The sequence below is a fragment of the Corvus hawaiiensis genome, chromosome 3 (genome assembly GCF_020740725.1).
Source record: "Corvus hawaiiensis isolate bCorHaw1 chromosome 3, bCorHaw1.pri.cur, whole genome shotgun sequence".
NCBI lineage: Eukaryota > Metazoa > Chordata > Aves > Passeriformes > Corvidae > Corvus > Corvus hawaiiensis.
Window position 1 is genome coordinate 119970801 of NC_063215.1, and position 22416 is coordinate 119993216.

General features: G+C 41.7%; 1 protein-coding gene across 11 annotated transcripts in view; it reads right to left on the reverse strand.

Annotated features, from left to right (window-relative positions):
- EML6 (EMAP like 6) overlaps window positions 1–22416 on the reverse strand; it is a 90609-nt gene that overhangs the window by 17734 nt on the left and 50459 nt on the right. For 6 of the 11 annotated variants that reach the window (XM_048297021.1, XM_048297024.1, XM_048297025.1 and 3 more), the window contains exons 14-29: window positions 21924–22042; window positions 20995–21181; window positions 20208–20313; window positions 17344–17437; window positions 14616–14716; window positions 13207–13409; window positions 11900–12011; window positions 11082–11209; window positions 10238–10379; window positions 9030–9182; window positions 8645–8776; window positions 7713–7801; window positions 6908–7084; window positions 6608–6809; window positions 6274–6400; window positions 2019–2144 (exon numbers count right to left, since the gene is read on the reverse strand). In XM_048297021.1, coding sequence (XP_048152978.1) covers window positions 2019–2144; window positions 6274–6400; window positions 6608–6809; window positions 6908–7084; window positions 7713–7801; window positions 8645–8776; window positions 9030–9182; window positions 10238–10379; window positions 11082–11209; window positions 11900–12011; window positions 13207–13409; window positions 14616–14716; window positions 17344–17437; window positions 20208–20313; window positions 20995–21181; window positions 21924–22042 — 2198 coding nt within the window. The remainder of the gene's footprint in view (window positions 1–2018; window positions 2145–6273; window positions 6401–6607; window positions 6810–6907; window positions 7085–7712; window positions 7802–8644; window positions 8777–9029; window positions 9183–10237; window positions 10380–11081; window positions 11210–11899; window positions 12012–13206; window positions 13410–14615; window positions 14717–17343; window positions 17438–20207; window positions 20314–20994; window positions 21182–21923; window positions 22043–22416) is intronic. The other 5 variants (XM_048297030.1, XM_048297028.1, XM_048297029.1 and 2 more) reach the window with 1 other exon arrangement.

A 22416-nucleotide genomic window follows, 5' to 3' on the forward strand; every position in this document is an offset into this window, starting at 1 on the left:
TTTAAAAAGTGCCTTTTTTAAAAAGTCCTGCCCAGTGACAGGAGAGGACTCCCAAGTGCCCCCAAACTGCTGAGAAATTCCCTGAGCTTTTTTTAATCCCTTCCTAGAGAAGGGATTAAAAGATTTTGTAAATTCTAAAGCCTTGGATTTTCCCATTCCAACATACATAGCAGTTTTACATACAAGTTTTCCTGCTGTTACTTTTTCTTAACACTTTGTAGCTATCATAAGACAACAAAACGAATAGGATCCAACATGAAAATATCTCACTCTCAAATACAGCAGATCAGAGCAAAGCTCAAACAGAACCAGAGAGAAACATCAGTGGCAAACTGAATTATTTTTTTAAAGCACTGAAAAAGCCTTACATGGTTACAATACTTATAACTTCACGTGTATGCTGATGCACTCTTTAAAAAAAGAAAAATTAAAAAAAAAATCAAAAACTACTGCAGGACTTCGATAGGGCCAGCCATTGTCACAGCCTGTCAGGGCAGCTGGTCACTGCATTCCCAGGTCATTCCAGCCCAGTGTCCAGTGAAAGGAGCACTCCAGCAATTAGTAACGAGGGCAATCACTTTGGAATGAAACCTGAGGGCCTTTGCTCTGGACACCCTGGGAAGTTGTTCCCTAAACAACTCCTGTACCACAGACCGGCCCTGCTGCACCAGGACCTGCTTTCCCTCACACTCTGGACTCTCTGGACATGCTGTCCCTCACACACTGGAGGAACAGTCTTTTCTAGTTGTTTTGGTATTCCCTGCATAAGTTTCAGTATGTTTTGCAGCTGTATTGTGTAAATAAAAACATTGAACCAATCGTATATGGCAGATCCCCCCTCTGCATGACAAAACACAAGAAACACGGCTTTTTCCATCAGTCCTGGACTACTTCTCAAACAACAGCCCTCAGAAAAGCTGAATTTTTCACATCACCCTCAGTGCAGAGAGCACTCAGGTTCGGAGACAGAAATGTTGGAAACACACGGCAACGTTGGCATCCTTCAGTTCCACCCCCCCGAGTGTCACACAAACAGAGAAGACCTTTGGGCCAGCTCTGTGCTGACCTGTGCGAGCAGTGAGATTGACTCTGAGTTCAGCTGCTTGGCAGGGACTGACAAATACCAGTCACAATGTGTACAAGCCTTGGGGACAACTGGGATGAAAGCAGCAGGCTGTCAAATGCATTCACGGTGCATTAACTTGACATAATGCTGCTGAGAAAGTAAAAGTGAATATTCCAAAGGATGCACCTCATGCTCAAAGAGTGGCTTTCTGCCGGAATAAGCCCAAAGTTATTTTCTCCACTCCAAGGATGTGTTTTTCCAGATACATTTTGAATAGTCCCCACCTACACATAAATACAACACAGATTTCACACTCAAAACTTTTGCACTGCACCCACAGACGTGTGTGTGTAAAGGTACAGGAACCAAGGCTGTAACCATATGTCTAATCATTCACTTTATGGTGCAAAGGCTTGGGGGGGCTATTTTGAAAACTTAAATAAGTCAGTTCATATCGTTTTAGAGAAATCAATAATCTAAAGAGTAACATTTGAACAGAAAAATCCAAGATATTTAACTTCTCATCTTTATCAGGACACATGATTATACATGAGGCAAACACCATGATGGAGACCAGGCTCTGAGGTGGGTAATTCATGGAGAGTGAGACAAGCCAGGGTGCTGAGAAAACAGAAAACCGGACAAACATGCTAATGCTGCTTTTTGTTTTTCTACACATTCCACCTGCTTTGAAGGAGTTCCCATCACCAGGGCTCATGTGGAGTCATGCAAATTGAGCTAAAGGAGAGCTGCAGACGCAGGGGGTGTGTTAGGGGTTAGTAGGAGGCCAAATGCAAACAGATCTTTGCCTTTAGGATTAGTAACATCAATACAATCATCAGCAAGCTCATGTTACTTCTCATCGTATCAACTCTTGGTTAAAACGGTCCTAATTCAAAAACTGGCCCTTTTCTGAAATAGCACAATTCCTCTGTGACACAGCAGAGCTTACAATTGTCCTGGATTGTCTGGGACAGTCCCACCAGTGGCCAGGGGGTCCCGAGGAGTGGGAGCGCCGCGCTGGGAGCTCCCACCCCGCGAGACTGGTCCTGCAGCCCTTCTTGAGGGCACCCCGCTCCTGCACCACGGGCACGGCAAGGGGTGCCAGCCAAAGAGGCAGAGAGGGAGAGAAGGGGGGAGCAGAGGAGGGAAGACATAGAAAGGGAGAAGAAAAACAACAAGGTCGGGGAGAGGAGAGAGAAACAACAATCGATTAATGATCTTAACCAAACGCACCAATACAACTGCAAGACATTTTAGAACTGTCCCTCAGCCTCAAGTCTCCTGCCACTTTGCCATCCTAAAGCTGTAGCTGCTGATAGAGACAGGAAATGTTGGATTCCCCCAAAAATACCAGGCCGTGATTTGATTCAAATCCTGCAAGTAAAATCTATCATGTAACTTCTACGCTCCTCCAAGATACTTGCAGAATCATGATTATTTTAATTACGTTCAAGTTAGACAGGAAAAATAAATTTCATCAAGGGCTCTCCTTTTCTAAGGGAAAACCTTATTATTACTCCTGAGTTTGTATAAATCATTGTACAGTTCAGCTCCCAACCCTACACTTGCAATCTTCTCAGGAGTCCCATCACAGTTCCCAAGACCAAACTCCTCCTGAATCAAACAATGATTTGTTCTTTCTAGAGAAATAAGTTACCCGGAGTTTTTCAGATTCACCGCTTTCTATTAGAGAAACACAGAGTCCTGCAAGCTTATTCCAGCAAACAGAAAGATTAAACAGAGGGACCTGTCTCAGAGGTGCCACATGGCACCTTTGAAGCGTGTTTGATTATGTAAGCTGGAAAATAACTTCAGCAACAGTTTACCCTCTAAGCATTACTATTAAAAGAAAAAACCCCAGTGAGCTCCAAGCCTTTGCCCCCAAGGAGCAGCTCAGAGCAGCAGCCCCAGCTATTCCTACTTCTTGCTTAAACCCAAAGCTTGCTTTTTCTCTTTTTTTTTTTCCTTTCCTTAATTTAAACTTGCTTAATTCCGAGTTTCTTCTCACTACACCTTCACAATTTTTCCTTTCTCAGACTCACAATGAAAACACAGCACAGGGGACACTTCCTAGATCCTCATTGCATGTTGCAGTGAAGGGAGCCAGCAGTTTTCCAGGCCTTGGGATTAACTCACGGTTTCTGTCCTAAGGGGCCTGCCAGCTTGTCCCATAGTTTTCAGCATGTGCACAGTAAGTTACAGTAAGTTACCAACACCAGAGTATTCCGCGCACAAAAGCCATTAAGTGCACAGTCACTGGGTCTTCAGACAGACGTATGGCAATCACAAAGGGAAAAATTAGGAATACTTCCTCCAGAAAATCTTCCTCCTCAAAAGCCTAACAAGTTTCCCCACATGCCTGCCTGAAAGAGAATGCGACACATCCTCTGGGTTCCCCTCTTCAAACCTGGAGGGACCGGGAGAGCTACTTCAGCTGTGCCTTGGCAGAAAATTTAAAGCTTTGGGAGCTGCCTCCAAGATTCCTTGTTGCCACTTCGCTCAGCCCTGTGCACAGAGATTTCAAGACTTCACAGCCTCAAGACCTGCTGACTTGGGCCTTGATTTCCCTGAACATTTAGGATTTCTCTGAACACCAACAGTTGAGTACTTGCAGACTTTCCATTTCACCTGGCTTGATCGACTGTCACTTCGGACCCTTGGAGGTGCAAAGAAAAGCCAGCCCAAGGATTCCAGAACTCTGTCATGGGCAGACAAACCCTTTTCCAGCTGCTCTGTTCTTTTGTGTTCTCAGAGGAGATGGAATCTGGCACAGGTATGAAGCTTCCCTCACACTTAATATGTCTTGTCAGAGAAGACAGCTTTAGCCTGAGGCACTCACAACTGGCAGTGCCAAGATTCTGCAGGAATTGTGCACACATTGTACCACTGTGACCAGGAATCGCAGTCTTGCAGTAACCAACACATCAATCCCATCTTACTGCACCCAAAACACAGCACCTTTCACAGCTTAAGGCCCTATCCAAGCAAAATACCCTCAGAAAGCACAGTTTTGCTGGCACTTCACCATAAAGTTGCTGCTTCTGATTATCTCCCTATAAAGTCTCACAATTTATATTTATCCCCTGAAGAAAGGGAAGTCAATTTATCTTTGCCTAATGACTGACATATGAAAATTATGGGGTTTGTTGTCAGATTTATCAAAACAGCAAATTCCAAATACCAAAGGTGTGATTGTACTGAAGCAGCTGTAATTTAAAAAGAATATAAAAATGTGCACAAAAGCTGTGACCCTCAAGCAGAAAAGATGGCAAGGACAGCGATAAGGGTTTGTTTTTAACCTAGTTTAGAATGAAGCACAAAACTGTTGATGACACAGAGACAGCAAGAAGAACAAAGATAGGGAAAATTTTAAGACCTTGCTTTTTACTCTCCTCAGTCCAGAACTTGGGGATATAAAACGGGATAGGTTATTCCCTTGGAATGCTATTTTAATGTGCAGCCATTGTGAAGGGACTATTCTGGAAGTCAGGGGCAACCTCACTGCAGAGGAGGTGCCTCCCCATTTCACCAGCCACCAGCAGAGTGGGAGGTGTGGAAACACTGGAGCAACTTCCAGCTTCCACAGGGCTTTGTGGTGCTGCATAAACACGGCCTGCTCTCCCTGAGAGGGGCTGAGGATGAGGACAGGCTCCAGACCCTGTGGCACCACACAGCACAGCCATGGATGCAGAGAAGGGAGGTTTCCCAGGGACCTGAAGGGTGATTTTCACTCCTGGACTGGAAATGGTGCTGAAAAGCTGCACAAGACACTGATGCTCTTGCTCAAATTGTTGGTAATTCATGAGCACAAGACATTTTAAAGACCAGCTTAATCTGTCAATTAAACTCATTCGACAGTTGCTTTTGCATCATCAAAGCAGAATAAAACAGCTGGAGGGTACAAGGGTTTCTGGTGTGAAGCATCTGGGCATTGTGTGCCACTGGCACTTATTATTCCTATAACAATTTAGCAATTCACCCAAAATAAAATAATAATTTTCCTTTTTAAACTCAGCTTGCAAACATTTATGTTTACCAGATGATACATGATGCCTTTTTATAGAAAAATGGAGGAACAAATTCTTTATTTGAGGAAAAGAGATATTCTTAAAAGAAAGGGAAAAGCAAAGGTTATTGTCCAACATTTTATTGTAAAAAACACCGATCCTCCTCCTGCATGGTATCATTAAGACATTGTGATAAAAAAAATGGGTGCAACATTTTTCTTATAGTTCATATCCCACATTTCACACCCAATTCTCCTATTTTGCACATTTACTGAGCAAAATTATTAATTACTTTCTGTCCAAGAGGTTCAGCACTGCATCCCTTGAGAGCTTTAAAGACAGAAACTTATTTTTCCAAGGCTTGCATAACATCAGGAAGTATTATTAACTGCATTTTGTTTCTTGCAGTAACAGAACAACTTAGCTGAAATCCTTTCTGTGGGCTAACCCACAGCAGCCCTTTGTGCCAGTGCCCAGTGTGGGGGCAAGAGCAAGGAAAGTCCTGACAGCAGAATGATCACTTCTAAGAAAATACTCCAGCAAAAGAGAACGGATTCACCAGCTGAGTCACCAGCTGGATTCACAGGTAAGGATTTACTGCTCCAGATTTTGAGGGGGAATATACTTTACCAGTTACAGATGCTCCTGTTCTGTCCCATCAGATGTTACCACCCCCTCCTTTAGGTCTGTGTTTCACTGGACTCATCCTCTGTTCTTAGCTCTTACCTCTTTTCTTTGCTGCCCTTTCCAACACTGTTCCCCTTCCAGCTAATTTTTTTTAGAGTATTTCAGACTAAGGCCAGCATGTGCCCTGGGAAATTCCAGCTTTAACGGTGACAACCCAACACAGTTACATGTGACTGAAAACCTTCCAATAAAAGGACCACCCAAAGCCTTAACCACAAAATATTTACAAGCTTACCACTATCACAAGTGCTCTGCTACAGACATACACTAGTTAGGAGAGAATATAAATGCTCATGTGAACTGCAGAAAAGAACGCAACACTCCCAGATGCATTATATACACGTGTTTTTCTCCATGGTATTATCATTTTGTACTCTGTGAACACCATTTTAAATGTCTGGTGAATTTCAAAATCCCTGTCTTACTTCTAAGGACTAATTTTAGTTGCATGAAAAGAGATGCAAAAGGGCGCAGCATACACTTGAAAGCAAAAGCCTTTGTGGGACATACCTCTCTTCCACTGACACTTCCTTCTGCTGCTGGTGGGGTTTTGTGCCTTCCATTTCTCGAATGCTCACTGCATAGATCTTAGTGGTGTAGTCAATTGCTTTTTCTCTTGCAACATCACTATCATAACCTTAGAAAAATAAAACATAGAATAAAACAAACTATTCTTGTTTCATAGCAGGAAAGTAGAGAACAAGAAGATCTGCACCAATAAAAGGAAGGAAACAAATCCTACCAAGCTCTCCTTACGCTGAAATTTAGTACAGCAAAGCTTCAAGTTAAATGCCTGTGTGAATCTCTGATTCAGGCAAGGAAGACTGAAACAAATCCTCTTTACCTCCATCTTCTTCTGCATCAGTGTCTGACTCTTCACTGTCCACCAGCTTGCTCTCCTGGATGCCCAGGAACTCCCTGGTCCAGATCATGAGCGCGGTGTCGGCACCGCCGACAGTGAGCAGCACGGAGTCGTTGTGCAGCCACTGCACGTTGGTCACCTGGGCACTGTGCCCCACGTACTTCTTGAACTTGGCATGTTGGCCCTGCAGCACAGAGAATCCCCCAGCTGGCAGCTTGACACCCCAGGAACAGCGTCTTCCTTACTTTTCTTTCCAATTACTGAAATAAATACACTTCTTACCTTCACTGGGTAGGAAAAGAGCTTCACAAACCCAAAATCGTCTCCCGTGGCCAGGAGGGTTCTGTCCTTTGTGAGACTGGCTGCATTGACAACGGTGACATCGCTGTGCATGGGCCAGATTCCCTCACAGGTGGGACCAAGCACACATGTCCAGGTGTCCCATTCAATCTTCTCTATCTGCAAGCAAAATTCCCCCAAAAGAAGGCTTCGTACTTCAAACATACCAAATACACACTAGTGTCATATGCATAGTTTCCTATGTTTGATATTAATTTTTATTTTCATTTTTTTAGTTCTTAAGAAACTGTGCTCGTTCCAGCTTGTTAACACAAACTGTGTATCTTCATCCAAAGGCTTAACACTTTGAACAGTCCTGTGTTCCCAAGGCAGAGCACGATTTGAATACAAATCTCCCTAAAGATTTTCTGAGGTGCTAAACATCGGCAGTTTTGTAGCAGAAGTACAGGCCACAAATAATCAAGTTGATGAAAAGCCAGATCCTGCTGTTTGAAGGTGGTTTATAGCCTGTATGTGACTGGTTACACAGAAAACAGGTGACTTTGGGAAAGGGGATTATGGCAAATGGCTGCTAATAAAGAAACAATAATAAATTTAGAGATACAAGCAGAAAGCTGCACATTCTGCCATTTACAAATGCTAGGAAAGACACTGTGGAATGATTAAATAATTCTAATTCTAACCACTGCAAATATAGCATTATAAAAGGAAAAAAAATACACCATTTGAAGACAATTCTTAAAGATAACTTTCATAGTAAAAATAATCCAGTAAACATAATTCATACCTCAGCAATTCTTATAATATGCCTTTTCCCCCTCGGTGCTTCAAAAAATAGTTGTTCTTTGGCACCAGAATTGACTTGCAATAACTTTCCTGGACACAAAAGGGGAGTTCATTATGAATCTTATTAATTATTATGACTACTAAAGACTTTCTTTTGATTGAGTGAAAAGATTTCTGGGGGTAAATTAAGAAATTCTTCTCCAGAAAGTTACTCATAGCAAAAGAACACAGATGCTTAGAATCACTTGTAAGGGTCCTATCCTCTGGTTCAATGAATAAGTAATATTTTAAATACCATCCAATATCCTTAAGAAGTTGCTGTCTCGCAGCATATCAGTTTCTGCTGACAGGGAATATTTTGCTTGTGTTTCATCATCACACTAATGGAAGTCAAAAATAAATCCATGTGCTACTGATTTTCCTAACAATTTTACAAGGCGGCTTTGCCAAAAGTGGAACATTTGCCAGCTCCTATCCCTTCTGCACTGCCCCTCTGGCAGAGTCGGCTCCACTCCAAGCTGTCCTGGGATGGGAAGTTTGCTGTGCCCATGGAGGTGCTGTGGTGTTGCTGCCAGTGGGTCACACCATATTTTGGGACTGGCACACAGCAGGGACAGGGCTCAGGCACACAGGTGGCCCCACACAGAATCACATCCACTCTGGGAAGGCTCACTGGCATGAGCTCATTACGGATTCTGCTGGACTTAATTAGCTGTGACAGTCAGGCTCTAGCTTCTTGCAGGGGTTGCCATGCAGAGCTCAGCAAGGAAAGGAAATTGGATACCAACAAATGTAATTGCACTGGATCCATACAGTGCTCCATGGGGAAAAAGCATTTGCATCAGTGGCTGATCTCAATAACTGGAGAGGAACAGTTTCCTGATATTCCATTTTATGGGTATTTCCAGTCTGTATCTCTGGCCAACACTTTACCTCTGGAGTCCCAGTCGATGTGGGTGATGTAGCTGGAGGCACCTTTGCAAATGCCGACTCTTTTGCTGGTAAGGACATTGTAAATATCTACAAAGTTATCGTGGGAAGCCACAGCCAGGTACTTTCCTGATTCTGTAAGGAGGAGACACTGAGGTTATTAAAGGGCACAGCTTCTAACTAATATTGGTGTGATTTTCACCACCGTAGTGAATTCACCAGTCAGGGGTGGGCCTGCTGTAGCACAGCACACAGCTACATGGAACTGTAAAGTATTCGAGGCAGTAGAACACACACAAAGCCAGCCTTCCTGCACAACATTCAACCTTGTCTAGACAAGAGAAACGAACTCCAAGATAAACACTCCCACCTTAACATCTGGTTGTACCTCGTGAAAACTTTATATCTGAGATCATCTCCTTCCTGTGATGAAAAGAGACCATGTCCTCCACAGTGTCAGCATTCACCACCAGAAAACTGCCGTCGTTCAACCCGACTGCCAGGGCTTTCCCGTCGGGAGAAAAGGCACAGCAGCGCCCGCCTATGGAGGAACGTGGGAATGAGTCTCTCAAGGCTTAAAAACTGCGGCTGAGAAAACCAACGATGAACTGCAACTGAAAGGTTTTTACATCAAGTCTACAGTTTTAAAATAGACTTGCTATTTATTAAAACCTATATGTTACAGAGGGCCATGATCAATGCTTTGCTACATGGGAATGTTCCCTCTGTACAGGGTGCTCTGGAGTTGACAATGCTGATCTGATCCCTCTTGAAACAGGTTTATGAGAAAATATCACCTTCCAGCTACATTTTAAACACTCCAGTGACAGAAATAAAACAAATCCTAAAACATGTACAGAAAGGAAATCCAGATGGAAGATTCAAAGACTCATTAAGGGCAGTGTAATTCTGCCTCAGCATTATTCCCAACCATACTCTTCCCTACAGCTATCCTCATCCCTCCCCAAATTCACCTCTCCAAAACATTTAACTCTGTTTTACCCCAACCAGTTAAGGGCTCCTGTGCTCCTGATCTGTCACTGAAAATGAACAATGTAAAATTTCCTGAAGGATATCAATAAACTAATAAAATAAAGAGTAATTTTGAGAAGGCAACATTTCAACATAGCTCATCTAATTTTATACAGAGGAGAGGGCAGGAAAAGTGTTCATTTTAGAGAAGCTGGTTTAACAGGTAAAGCTCATATTGGCACCGAAGGCTGATAGTGCTCAACATGCAGGAAATTGTACACTTGTCTTTATAAGGAAAATCTTTTAGGTCAGCAACAAACATACCGGCCTTAAGTATTCCTAGGAAGGAAAGTGATTCTGAGGTCAATTCATTCCCCTTGAAACTGGGGGAAGTTCATTTTATTATTATTCATTACAATAGATTACAGTCCTTCTTCTTCCTTCCCTTTGCACTGACTTGACACATGCCAAAGATAATTTATTTCCTGTGCTCCCAATTTCTTAATGACTGTGTCCTTTGCCTCCCCAATTAATGCCCGTGATGTGCACTGAAAGCAAAGAGGGAGCTGTTAGAGGAACAGAGGGATCCACGGCTGCCCCAGGGCCTGGCCAGAGCAGAATTACCTTTTTTGAGCTTCCTCACTGCCAGCATGCGGTGCTGCGATGAGAGCTCCCAGATCCGCAGCGTTTTGTCGTCGCTCACGGTGGCGCACACAGGCAGGAGAGGATGAGCTGCCAAGCCCCACACTTCTCCTTCCATATGGCCCTGGAGGAGAGCATTCCACACAAGAGAAAATAACGCATTTGGGGCCGTGTAACGTGTTCTAACCTTGCCCTGCCTCATTTCACAAGTCCCAGGCAATAAACCCTTCACCATCTCCTCCCTCCAAAGCTTTCCACATTCAAAAGACCTGAACATCGTCTGTCTCCCCTGACAGCTGTCTAAAATACTCTTCCGTAGTCCCCTCCACTGCTACTGGCTGTAATTCCTGTTCTTCCAATACTCTCTTTTCCAAGCTTGAGATGAATAGGGAACAGTTACACCCCAAACAGGACCTTATCCAGACATCCTAATATTGGCTAATCCTCAAAGTTTATGTCCTTTTTTAGATCCTTGTTTGCACAACATACACTACTTCGTTTTATTCTTGCCTCAGATTCTCAGTTTTCCAACTTGTTAATCACTCTTCCTGCTTTTTTCCAGCTTTCCTTCAGCTTGCATACAGTTTGCTGGCACTGCATATCAAGGTTAAATAATTTCTTACTACTCTCAATCTGCATTAGTGAATGAGTTCAGTATTTTATAAAACACAACCTCACACATCTTGGTTAGTAAGGCAGTCATGCAGGCAAGACAAATTTGAAGGATTACTTCACGTGACCAAAATTTACTGAAAAAAGAATACCAGAGAACCAGCATTTTAAAAAAATACAGGAAATAGTTTGCTATGGAAGATCCACACAGTACCTGAACAAGCAGAGTCATAGGCCCACTTTTATCAATTTCAAGTATTTCTCCATTTTTAGTTCCTACCAGGATGTGCCCATGTCCCAGGCTGATGGCTCGGATGGAGGGGTTGTCTTCTAAAAGTAAACCTGAAGAACACAAGATACTAAATTTTTTTTTTTTTTTTTTTTACATTTCATATTATTTGCAGTTTATATATAATTCAAATCTGTTTAAAATCATGAACATGAGATACAATTGCCTGATCAAACTTCCAGATAATTCATGGATTCCTTACTGTTGAGGGAGGGGAGTTTGTCTGTACTAGTGGCAACATAAAGATGGCTATTTTATTGCTTTAACAATGACAGGGTCTAAGGGGCTCAGGAGTTCCAGCACCTTGGACTAATTCTGTAATTACAAGTGAATATCCCTTCCCAGACTTCCACACTCAGGTCTGGGGAATTTAACAGGTCTTTCCAAATCACAGGGCCCTTGCTCTCACCACAGGGAATGTGGCCAGCCAAGGAAACTGGATTGACTTTGGAACTGCCAAACTCAAGGCTGGGGACATTTCTCCTTAAAATCATTTCACCAATGAAAACAAAGCTCAACATCATGAAATAGAGAAGGGAATAGTAGAACGAACAATAAATGACAAGGAGTACAAGAAATACATCTTACATGGATCAAACCAGAAAATCCCAGCACAGAGTAAGTGGTGTGTTGCTGTTCCCTTTGCGTTCTGGTAAGATTTGACACCCAGCACTACCCTTTTACTACCATTGTACCGCCCTCCATGCACACAGTCCTTATTAAAACACACTGAAAAACAATACCTTTAGAACTAGCAGAGAGTGCTGCTCTTTTAATAGCATATGTCTTCAGACATCTCTCAAACGTATCATCCCAAAGGGCCACAATTCCATCTTTTCCACCCGTTACAAAGCCCTGCACAATCACAGCAGGAAAACACACACAGATGTCAGCACTCATAGGGGGAGATTCAAAAGGACATGTCCAAAGGCACAGTAAAGTCTCCCCTGCACTTTATTCATGTGTCAAACTAAAAACACTGGAGCCTGTACCTATGAGGGAAAAATTCAAGTGGACAAGATTTAGAGCTGCTTTTCTAAGGTTATAAAGATTTACAACCATATGGAGCACACACTGTAGTAAACAGGAATGCTGGACCAGGACATTTGCCTGCATGTAGAAATGAGCTTTGGAAAAAAACATGTTTTGCCCTTAGAAGAGGCAATAACAGCTTCTCAAGTTATTCCAAATTCAATTGACTTAACAGATGCTTCAACCCGAGTTCTAATAATGCATCAGGGACCAATTCTCTCATTAATTCCCTGGGTAGATTATCTGGGCCAAGTGAATGCAAAAGAGCATAAATAACTAACCAACAAAAATCTAAGTGAAGAGGATGTTCAGTGCCAAGATCAAATAGAAAAATTGATGGGAAAGCTGGGAACAATCAATTAGGGCCAGAAAGGATTGAGCCACAGGGATCTTAATTGACCTTGATATATAAAAATGTTAATAGCTAACATTCTTCTCATCCTTTACTTCTACAGTTGAAAGCATAACCTCAAAAGGGATATTCCATTATCAACATTATCTTCAAACTGCCAAGGGCAAAACTTTGTCCTCAGCTCATTAACGTGATGCAAATAATGTATTTTGCCATAATTTCTTTTATAGATGTATTGATGCAACCGAAGGAGAATTCTTTTGATATCTGGAATAGTTAACTCGAAACCCAAAACCTTTGGATATCTAAAGTCTTGACTAAGAGACAGCGATAATACTATTAGAAGATCATGTTTCATATTTTGGAAACTGCTAATGCACAGTAATTTTTGGGATCGGGTTGAAGAGGCAATGAATGTTACCTGTTACTCTTCTGCAATTTACACAAACATGAAAATGACACTCCTGAGCAGAGTGAGAAATAAGTTCTCCATTTTTAGAAGGCAGAAAGCTGTTGGTCAGGTACGAGCACATGGAACAGGGTGTTTACAAATCCAGGTCTATCAAATAACAGAACTCATTCCTATTGTCTTTGTGATTTTAATCACAAACCCCTCTAAAATCCATTACTGTAACAAAAATCAACATGAAGGAAGGTGGTAAATACCTTGTCCAGTGCATGCATGGCAAACACAGGTCCATCATGGGCCTTCACTGTCCTCAGCAGCAGGGTCTCCTTCCAGATGTAGATGTCCCCAGTGGCAGCCCCAGAGAACACGAGCTCTTCCATGCGCCCGTACGAGACGCTCATCATCGTCTCCAGCTTCCCTGCACTCCCAAACGTGCCCCGTTTGGAGGTGAAGCCTCCACCTGCAACACCAGCACAAGGCTTTTTCTACGTGGGATTGTAGCCACAGTGCTGTAAAGGACAAATGTTTGACCCCAAGATCTCCTGTGGCTGCCTACGGTGCAGCAGATAATGGAAATCCAGAATTCACTGCACAATCAAAGGAAGTGAACCCAGCAAGGACAGCTCTGAAGCAGCTCAGATTTTCAGACTGTCTTTCCAAGCAAGTGATAAATTCAGTGAGGAATTGTGCAGAAAGAACTATTGCAATGGCTGGCAGAATGTTTTTTGCCCACAACAGCTTCTGCCATGCTGCTTCTCTGTAGCGGTGACCACAACTAGAGGATTGGTTTAGTTGTCCCTGGCACCCTGAGCATTGGGCAGCAGTTTGGCAGAATAAATGGCAGGGTTTGCTCCTCCTCTGCTTGTCAGAGAACCAAATCACCACAGCCTTGCTTTGGTTCAGAAAGCAGAGGCAGCCATAAGGCCCAAGAACCACTGCTTAGAGACAAAAATACACAATTACAAAATATCACCTGCAGTGGTGGCCTTGTGTCAAGGCACTGTGGGCTTCACAGCCGACACCACACTGAGTCCTCACTCTGCTGAGCAAATCTGAATTCAAAATACACCACTTTCATTGCAAAGAGGCTATTCTTGGAGTAAGATGCTGCTTAATGCACATTCCCATCATGGAATCTGGCAAACAGCAGTGCAAGTCTATTTAATCACTGCAAAAATAACTTAAAGATTAAAATAAAAAGCAGAAAAAATTTTTTTTAATCTGAGAGCACCTGAACCACTCAAACACTTCAAGTATGGTACGAAGTGTAGGAAACTCTTAAAATTACCTAATTTTGAATAGTCTTGAGTACTTGTGTCATGTGTACACAACTAAAAAGTCATGAAGAGCGAGAAATCCAGTCCTGAATAAAAAATATCCTCAAACAGAACCTGATTTTCTGGGAACCAAGGGTGCTTACTCAGGAGAACTCCTTAATAGTATGACTAGAGTTTAAACACAATTAGCTGGAAATTCTTTCCGAGGAGGAAGGAATATTGTGACATTTGCTTTATTCAGAGGTGGGTTTTCACTCCTTCAATATTTTGGTTACTGGAAAATTGCTTAACAAATAAAACAAATTCTTAAACTGAGAACATGATGTTCCTCTTTTAAAAATAATCACAAATTCTCAAGTAAATTAAAGATAAAATATTCAATACAGTACCTGTTTGCTGCCAAAATTTGATATGCTTCATCCCAACTGTGACTAGTCTGTCCACATGATGTGGATTACACTTCACTACAAATATTTTATCTTTATGGCCCCTGCAATAAAGGTAGAAATTTTAAAAGCTTGGCAAGAAATGACTTAACATTTCAAACTAATTGAATCATTGATATAAATCATTTCCCTGTCTAACAAAAATTAGAGAGCCATATTTCTAATCTGCAAGGGTTTAGTCCTGGGAGTTTGCCCCATGGAGCTGGCAGAAGAAATTTGAGCATACACCACGTGGGGAGCACAGAAATGTGGGAATAAAAGTTCTCTCCCACTGAATTTCAGTTCATTTAAGTCGTAACAAAGGAGCAGACAATAAAGGTCAAGGCAATTAAGAGAAGACATAAAGGTCAATGTAAGTATTGAAATGGATGAGACCTTAATAAATATTAAATGATACTCTAACAGGAAAAATGAGGAAATGTTTAATCTATGTGCTTCAAGATGGAAAATAAAATCACAAATTCTAAAATTATAGTGTAGGAAGCAGTTTGCTCAGCAGCACATGCACCTCCAGGTTTAGTTCTTGGGTAATTAAAGTTATCCTTGTTGATGTATTTATGGGAATTTACAAGCTTGGGTTTTATCATAGCAAAAAATATTCCCAGGTGTAAAGCATTAATTACATCCATGTCAGTGTTTTATAAAGCCCCCAGAGCAGGAACCATGAGCTTTTCAATATGCATCAGCAGGTTTTGTGCTAGGATTAAGTCACTTTTTCCTGACAGGCTCAGCAGACCTGGAAAATCATGAGGTTCTGGAACCCTTCTCAGGCTCAGGATTTCCTTTTGGTGGATCAGCCTGGATGCAAACCAGTCCTGACCACTTTTGACATCTGCAGCACATCATCCTGCAGTGCAGAGGTGTTTGATTCCAATTTATTCAACAAGGATTTTAATGAGACCAGACAGGAGGCTGGAGAGCCAGGACAGGGAAACAAGCTGTATAATTTAGCTCTGAAATAATTAAAGCAAGTAAATAAGTGTGTTCTGATATTGCAACAAAAACCTGAGAAGTCATGCTGAGATAAAGCAGCCTAGAAAAATTAAGCAAAAAAAACCATTCACAAAAACGACATCTCACTGCAGAATAAACATAGTGGGTGTCTGTATATGGTGAATGGACACCTCATTTTTCAGGTTTATATGGGTCCACATGATTGCAAGGAAATGTCCTTTTATTCTCGTGTGAAAGGCCACATGAGGGCTTTTGTCTCTCTCTCTCTCTGTCCTCCTGTGCTCACCAGAACAGGGGACTTGCCTTTAGGTGCTGCTAAAATCTAAACAACAGATTAAACTGCAGCATTTTAGAAGATTAATTTTTTCTGCTCTCTGTGAGGACCCTGAATATTTTCAAGATAACAGATTAGCAATAATAGATCCACTACGTACATGCAGCATTACATGGTGAAAAGAATCCGAGTGCTCCATGTTTTACCTATCCTGTGAGCACCAGCTGCCAGGTAGTGACACAGCTCATCGTTATCTTGTTTTTAAAAGCTTAAAGGTCAGCATGGGAATATATAAAGTATTTCTTTGCTTGCAAGTCAAGCACAATCTGTCTGGGGACAGCAGAACCAGGACTGCAAAGCCCAGGAAAATGTCACGTGTTACAACACACACAGGGCTGTTGCTACGCAAAGCCTCCAGCACAGATTTTAACCGGATTTAAAACCTCACTGCCTAATAAACTGCATGTCTGAGATGGAACTGTGTAGCTAACAGATTGTGGTACACACACACGGAGTAAAACACTGATTTCTTCAGCAATGGTACACTGCTAACAGAGAGTGCTGCCACCAGAAATTCTCGTTTCTTCTGCAACATGTCACCATGGAGCCATTAAAGTAAATTAACCTTTCACCGGCACTTTTTTCTACTGAGCAATGCTACATTACATGGTTGCAGAATATGGAATTCTCTCCTTGCCCTTCTGGTACATGCATCCACACTCACAGGAGTTCTGCTCAATCCCAGTGACCAGGAGCACATTTGCTTTGTCCAAGGCTGAGACAGAAACCAGGTTCTCAAAATAGTTTGATTATCCTACACTGAACAACTATTATTACAATCAATACTTGAGTATAAAGTAGCAAACATGTAACTTTAATCCAATTCTCTTCCCAGCACTGGTCCCTTCATGCAAAGGACTCTTCACTGTCAGGTTATTGGCTGAGCTGTCAGTTGGCAACTGAAAAAGCAAATAGCTCAGAAAAAGCAGGCTCAGAAGAAAGGCAGGATCAGCAGTGCTTGAAATATATAGATAGATAGATAGATAGATAGGTTAGAGGGAACTCTTTTCTTTTTAGAAAGTGATGGAACCCAGCACGCCATTGAATGCATAAAGGAAGTGACACCTCTGATGACTTCTGCCCTGAGCCAGGACATGAAACTGGAAGAAAAAACTTCACTTGAAAAGTCCAAAACAAGCTACAATGCCCACGGGGCTCTCCCAACAGAAAGACTGAGGAACTCCTGACAGAAATAGTTCACAGGATTTCCAAACACTGGGCTCTGCATCCCCAAGTTTTTAATCTGGGTATATTGCTCTGAAACACCATCCTGTTTTCAAGAGGGGAGTTCTGCTTTACTTCCTTGTTCATAGGAAAAATGTGGATGATGCTATTCAGGAAAATGTAATCAGAGGGGACATTTTAAACTGTGGGTATTCTTACCTGGTTGTTGCCAGCTTTTCTCCCTTTTTCCAGTCCCAGAACACAATGGCATGATTATCATCCAGCCCAACAGATGCCAAACATTTCCCATCAGCTGTACAGAAGCAATACTGAGCATTAAAGGTGCTAAAGCTTTAGCTGAAAATGTAACAGGCAATGAACACAACAATTACAGTGCAAACTGAATTTCTAATGATGCATTATAAATGAAACAAAAAAAAAACCCCCAAACTAATAGTTTGAGAGATTGGAGTTCAGATCTTTCCCAAAGGCAGACACAAAACATTCTTATGTGTAAGTACAAGGAAAATAGGGACGATCAAACAAGGCAATGAAAGTCAACTTCATAAAGCCCAAGCACTCTAAATTCACATTGCATTTTATTTGAAATATTTCTGATTAGATGATGCTTCTTTTCTTTTGCTTGAAATGGTACAGAGAATTATTTGTGTATGAAACATTCATAGGCAGGGTGATGAAACTATAAATATCATATGAAATTTTAAGGCCAAAAGTAACTGCTGGCTATCTTCTCTTTCACTGCAGGAAAGACACAGCAGTACTGATAATGAGAGGAAGGAAAGCCAGAACAGAGTATCATCCATAATTCAACAGTGCCCAGGCACTGCTGCCACGTGCATGAAATAATGATAAACACAACCATCTCTAACAAACTTACTGAGACAAACTTCTGTCCTGAAATTCTAAAAAGTTTATAAAACTAAGCCACAATTATTGCAGTTTCTGATAAGACAATTGACCCTTATACGGTGTAGGAGGAGCTGATCACCTGCTTGGTTTTTTTTAAGTGAAGGAAAGTTAAAGCTGGAAGAGCAGAGCTGGGCAGAGACTGAACAGGAGCACTACTGATGTGGGAATGTGCTTCTTGTAGAAGTGAATGATGTGAAGGACTTGGGGCTTGGGCATATTTGACTTGAAGAAGAAAAAGAGAGTAACTGCTATAAATTATTCCATCAGAACTACTCCAGAGTTCACAGAGCTGAGTAAGTTCTCACAGACTTCAATGACTGAGTTCTGTTAGAAGCAAGTCAAGAAGGAGTAGGGGAATTTCAGAACGAGGAAGAGAATTCATGGCTGAATGAAATAGGACCAGATGGAAGAAGCAGAACTAGGCAGGAAGGAATGAAGTTAAAATACAGGACAGGAAACCAAAACTGAGTTTATTTAAAAAACCCCAAACAACACCACAATTTAAGCTTTATTCACTTGAAAGAGGAGGTTTTATGCACTAATATGGACTATACCCTCCAAACAATATCCCAAGGTGTCACAGATGTTAAATTAGCCACCAGAGGGCACAACCAAACATTGCAGGAATAAAATGGAGTCACAGTGTCATGAGAAGGGTCGTAGCAGAGGGATCCAGCTTTCATAAACGCGCAGCAACAGATGTTTTAGAGAGGGAGTAAGGGCAGAGAGAAATGGGGGAATAGAATCAGCTGCTGCATCAACTACAGCCAGAAAAACTTGGGAGTTTTGGGTTTCTTTCTTTAAGCTCCAAATAGTGTGACCTGAACCTAATTCTGAAATCTCTGTTTTTAAGACAATGCAAACCCCCTACATAGGGCAGCCTCTGACCCTGCATGGACGTGCACATTTTCTCAGCTCTCTCTCCCTGCTGTGCCAAGAATCCCAACCAAAGCCAGTTAGGAATGCAGTGTGTGCATTATTCTTGGGATCAGGTCCTAAAGCAACACTGTAATGTTGAGGGGTTGCTACTTTTTAAAAGACATTCAGTATTCTTTTACAGATTTATGCCCACAGAATATTTGGCCAGCTTATTCTTTACAGGTACATGGGTTCCAACACCCAGAATATTCCTACTTGGACAGGAATTTACTTGGTGTTAAAAATGCAAACCACAAACTATTTTCAAATATAGGAACATTCGTTCAACTAAAGATTAACAAGAAGTTTTTTGACATCTATGAACACAATGTCAGTTAAATCATCCTTATCCATTTCCCTCCTTCTGGCACTTTATCTTGAAGAGAGTGAGCTTACACACCACAGTGGGTCAGCAATTTCATATTTGAATTCCAGCTCTTGGATGAACACCAGGGCTCCTGTCCTGATAATGGAACATGACTGAGTTCCACAGATTTATCTAGTCTTTCATATAGTCTTGTCTTATAAATGTGATCTACATCCTAATGAATTCTTACCACATTTCTGGAGAGCATAATATGAAATAAGTTACATTTAATTGAAAAAAAAAAATTCAGATCAAATAGAGGATAGTTCAGATAATCTTTTTTTTTTTTTTTAAACAGAAGAAGGGAGAATGAATTTTCAAGCCCTTTTATAAAGATGTAGAAGTATTTAAGTCCCCCCCATATGGATGATATTCCTCAGTGCTGCACACAGGAATTATCTCTTAAAAACTGAGACAGCTTAGGGCAGCCAGCTTGGAAAGACAAGTGGGAAACACAGCAGACAACTGTTTGTCATATTTACTACTTCTGTAAACTCACTGAAAAATGTGGCAATTGTTAGCAAATGTGAAGCACTGGATGCGCCCAGAGGTGACATTTCTAATTCATTTATATGCTTTGAGTCACCATCCTGCCTGCTTTAAAATTCTCATACCACCATGTAGACAGTGACCAGAATTCCAGCTGCACACTTGGTAGTATCTATCAGACACCACCAAAATCAATCATTGACTGAGTGACCAAAGGCCCATGACTGACTTTACTACACACACTATTTTTATCCCAACAGTCAGCAGCCTTCCATGTAAAACTGGTACTAGCTGTAATCTTACACCTCTTTGAATTAAAATTTCATCACAAGGACTGCCTTTTAATTAATCATTTAGATAAACATAGGCTGTGGCTGACCTGAAAAATCCAGTGCACACACTCCTCTCTGGTGCTGGCCTTTGAGCAATGACAAACATTTCAGGGTCTGGGTGTCCCAAACATGGATAGCAGCATCTCTTCCAACCTGAATTAGAAGGTTAATTGGGATCTCTGCCCACAGAAGTTCGAAGCACACCAATAACAGTAATTAGCAGCATCATGTCTTTAAAACACTACAGAGGTAACTACTTTGTCATGTTTTTATCTTTTTCAAGATTTATTTTCTCTTTCAGAGAAGTATCAGTGGATAGTCTCTAAAACGATCATTGTTCAGCAGAATATTCATGGTATCATTTATCCTGATGTCTGAATGTGTATGTACACACCGAAGACATCATACTCAGTACCAAATATCAGAAAGAGCCCAACAGCTTTTATCTGAGCAAGGCTGTTGAAAGCTCCTACAGTACAAAAATACTGCAACTGAGTAATGGAAGTCCATAACTTTCTAGAAAGTAGATAAAATACAGCTCCTGCATTTCACAGCAGGGGTTCAAAGCGAATGTAAGATTTTTGAAGGCCACAGCACAAGACTGGCAGTGTTTATGCTATATAGGAACGGTTTCATCATCACCTCCAACAGTTTTGGCAGGAAAATAGGAAACAACACTCAGCTTGCCTGGATTTAGGAGGAAACACTACATTTAAGTGTAAATTAAATTTACATTACTTAAATTACATTTAAGAGTAAAGGAAAATTGAAGAGAACGGCGTTTTCCCTAATTGTCATACGTAAATATTATTGCTATCCCTTTGAACTCCCCACCTGCCCAGTAGCCACATAGTCCTTGACAGGGTGGATGCTGAGGCTGAGGATGTCGTCGTCGTGGCCGAGGTAGAGCCGCTGTGAGTGCTGCTGCCGGTTGTAGACGACGGCCACGGCGGCGATGTGATAAACCACCTCTCCTGCCTGCGTGTAGAACAGGTTGTTCCTGCAGTCATAGCCCCTGTACCTGCAGCAAACACCAAACACCTCGTGGCTGCCCCAGAACTGCTCAGGAAATCTGTGTTACACATCATTTGGGCATTAGAGGAAAGGAGTCCTGTGGTGACAGCTTGAGCTCAGAAGTATCAGAGACTGCTCCCACCAAGAGCAGGAATTCAGGAATCTTCTCAAGGGTTACTTTGCACTCAATTCCTAAATCAGCACTGATTTCACAAAAAGGCTGAATCATTTACATAAAACTGTGTCCAGGTAGGCTTCACAGGGAATTGGATTGGAGCATAAATCTACCAGGCATTTTAACAAATCACAACTGTCACAAGCAATTAACAGAGAATCTTTGCTCCAGGAAACATCAGGGGTAGTGAGCAACAAGTACAAAATGTAATTTCATAGAATTCAACACTGGTGTATTATTTATCAGTGCTATAAGCTTCCCTTGTTCCTTAAGAAAGAGAATCATGGAATGATCTGGGCTGGAAGGGACCTTATGGATCATCCAGTTCCACCCCCTGCAACAGGCAGAGACATCTTCCACTGGACCTGGTTGCTCAGAGCTCCATCCAGCCTGAAATACAACTGAAAATAGAAAAGCTACATCTGATGTTCTAAGAATTACCACAGTAATAATGACAAATCAGTTGTGGGTAAGCACCAAAAACTCCTTTGCCTATGCTCTGATATGAATTGTTAGAACAGCCCAGCAACATTAATCAATCAGAAAAAGCAAATCTTATCTGATATTACTCTACCCATGTATAAACTGCAACTTCAAGCTGTCCTCGGGCGCTCGCTCTCTCTTAAGGAAGGGCACAGAATGGTTTTTCTCTTTACTTTGCTGTTTCAGCTGAGGTAGGTCTTCTTTGTAAACCTACAGAAGAAGTGCTAAAGTTAACTGCATGTCTCTGGTTTTCTAAATACTTGTATATGTGAGTGAAAGTGACTTTAAGCACGAAATTTAATACATGCTAATGTGATGTTCAGTGGTTCCAATGCAGAGTCAGGCACTGTTGTTCCCAGCCTTTAGATGATAATAAATGTTTTCTGGAGAATGAATTCCCTGACCTGAGTGGCCCAGAACAGCAATCTGGAATAGCAGCAGCAGGGTCTGTTTTTTCTAGAAGATTCCAGTGTCGCTTAGTGAAAAGGAATGTAAATGTTGACTGGAAGTTTCTAGGTGTTGTGCTTCAGTGTTCATGCTCAAAGCTGAGCATGAAGAGCTGATTCTGCCTAGGGATTATGGTG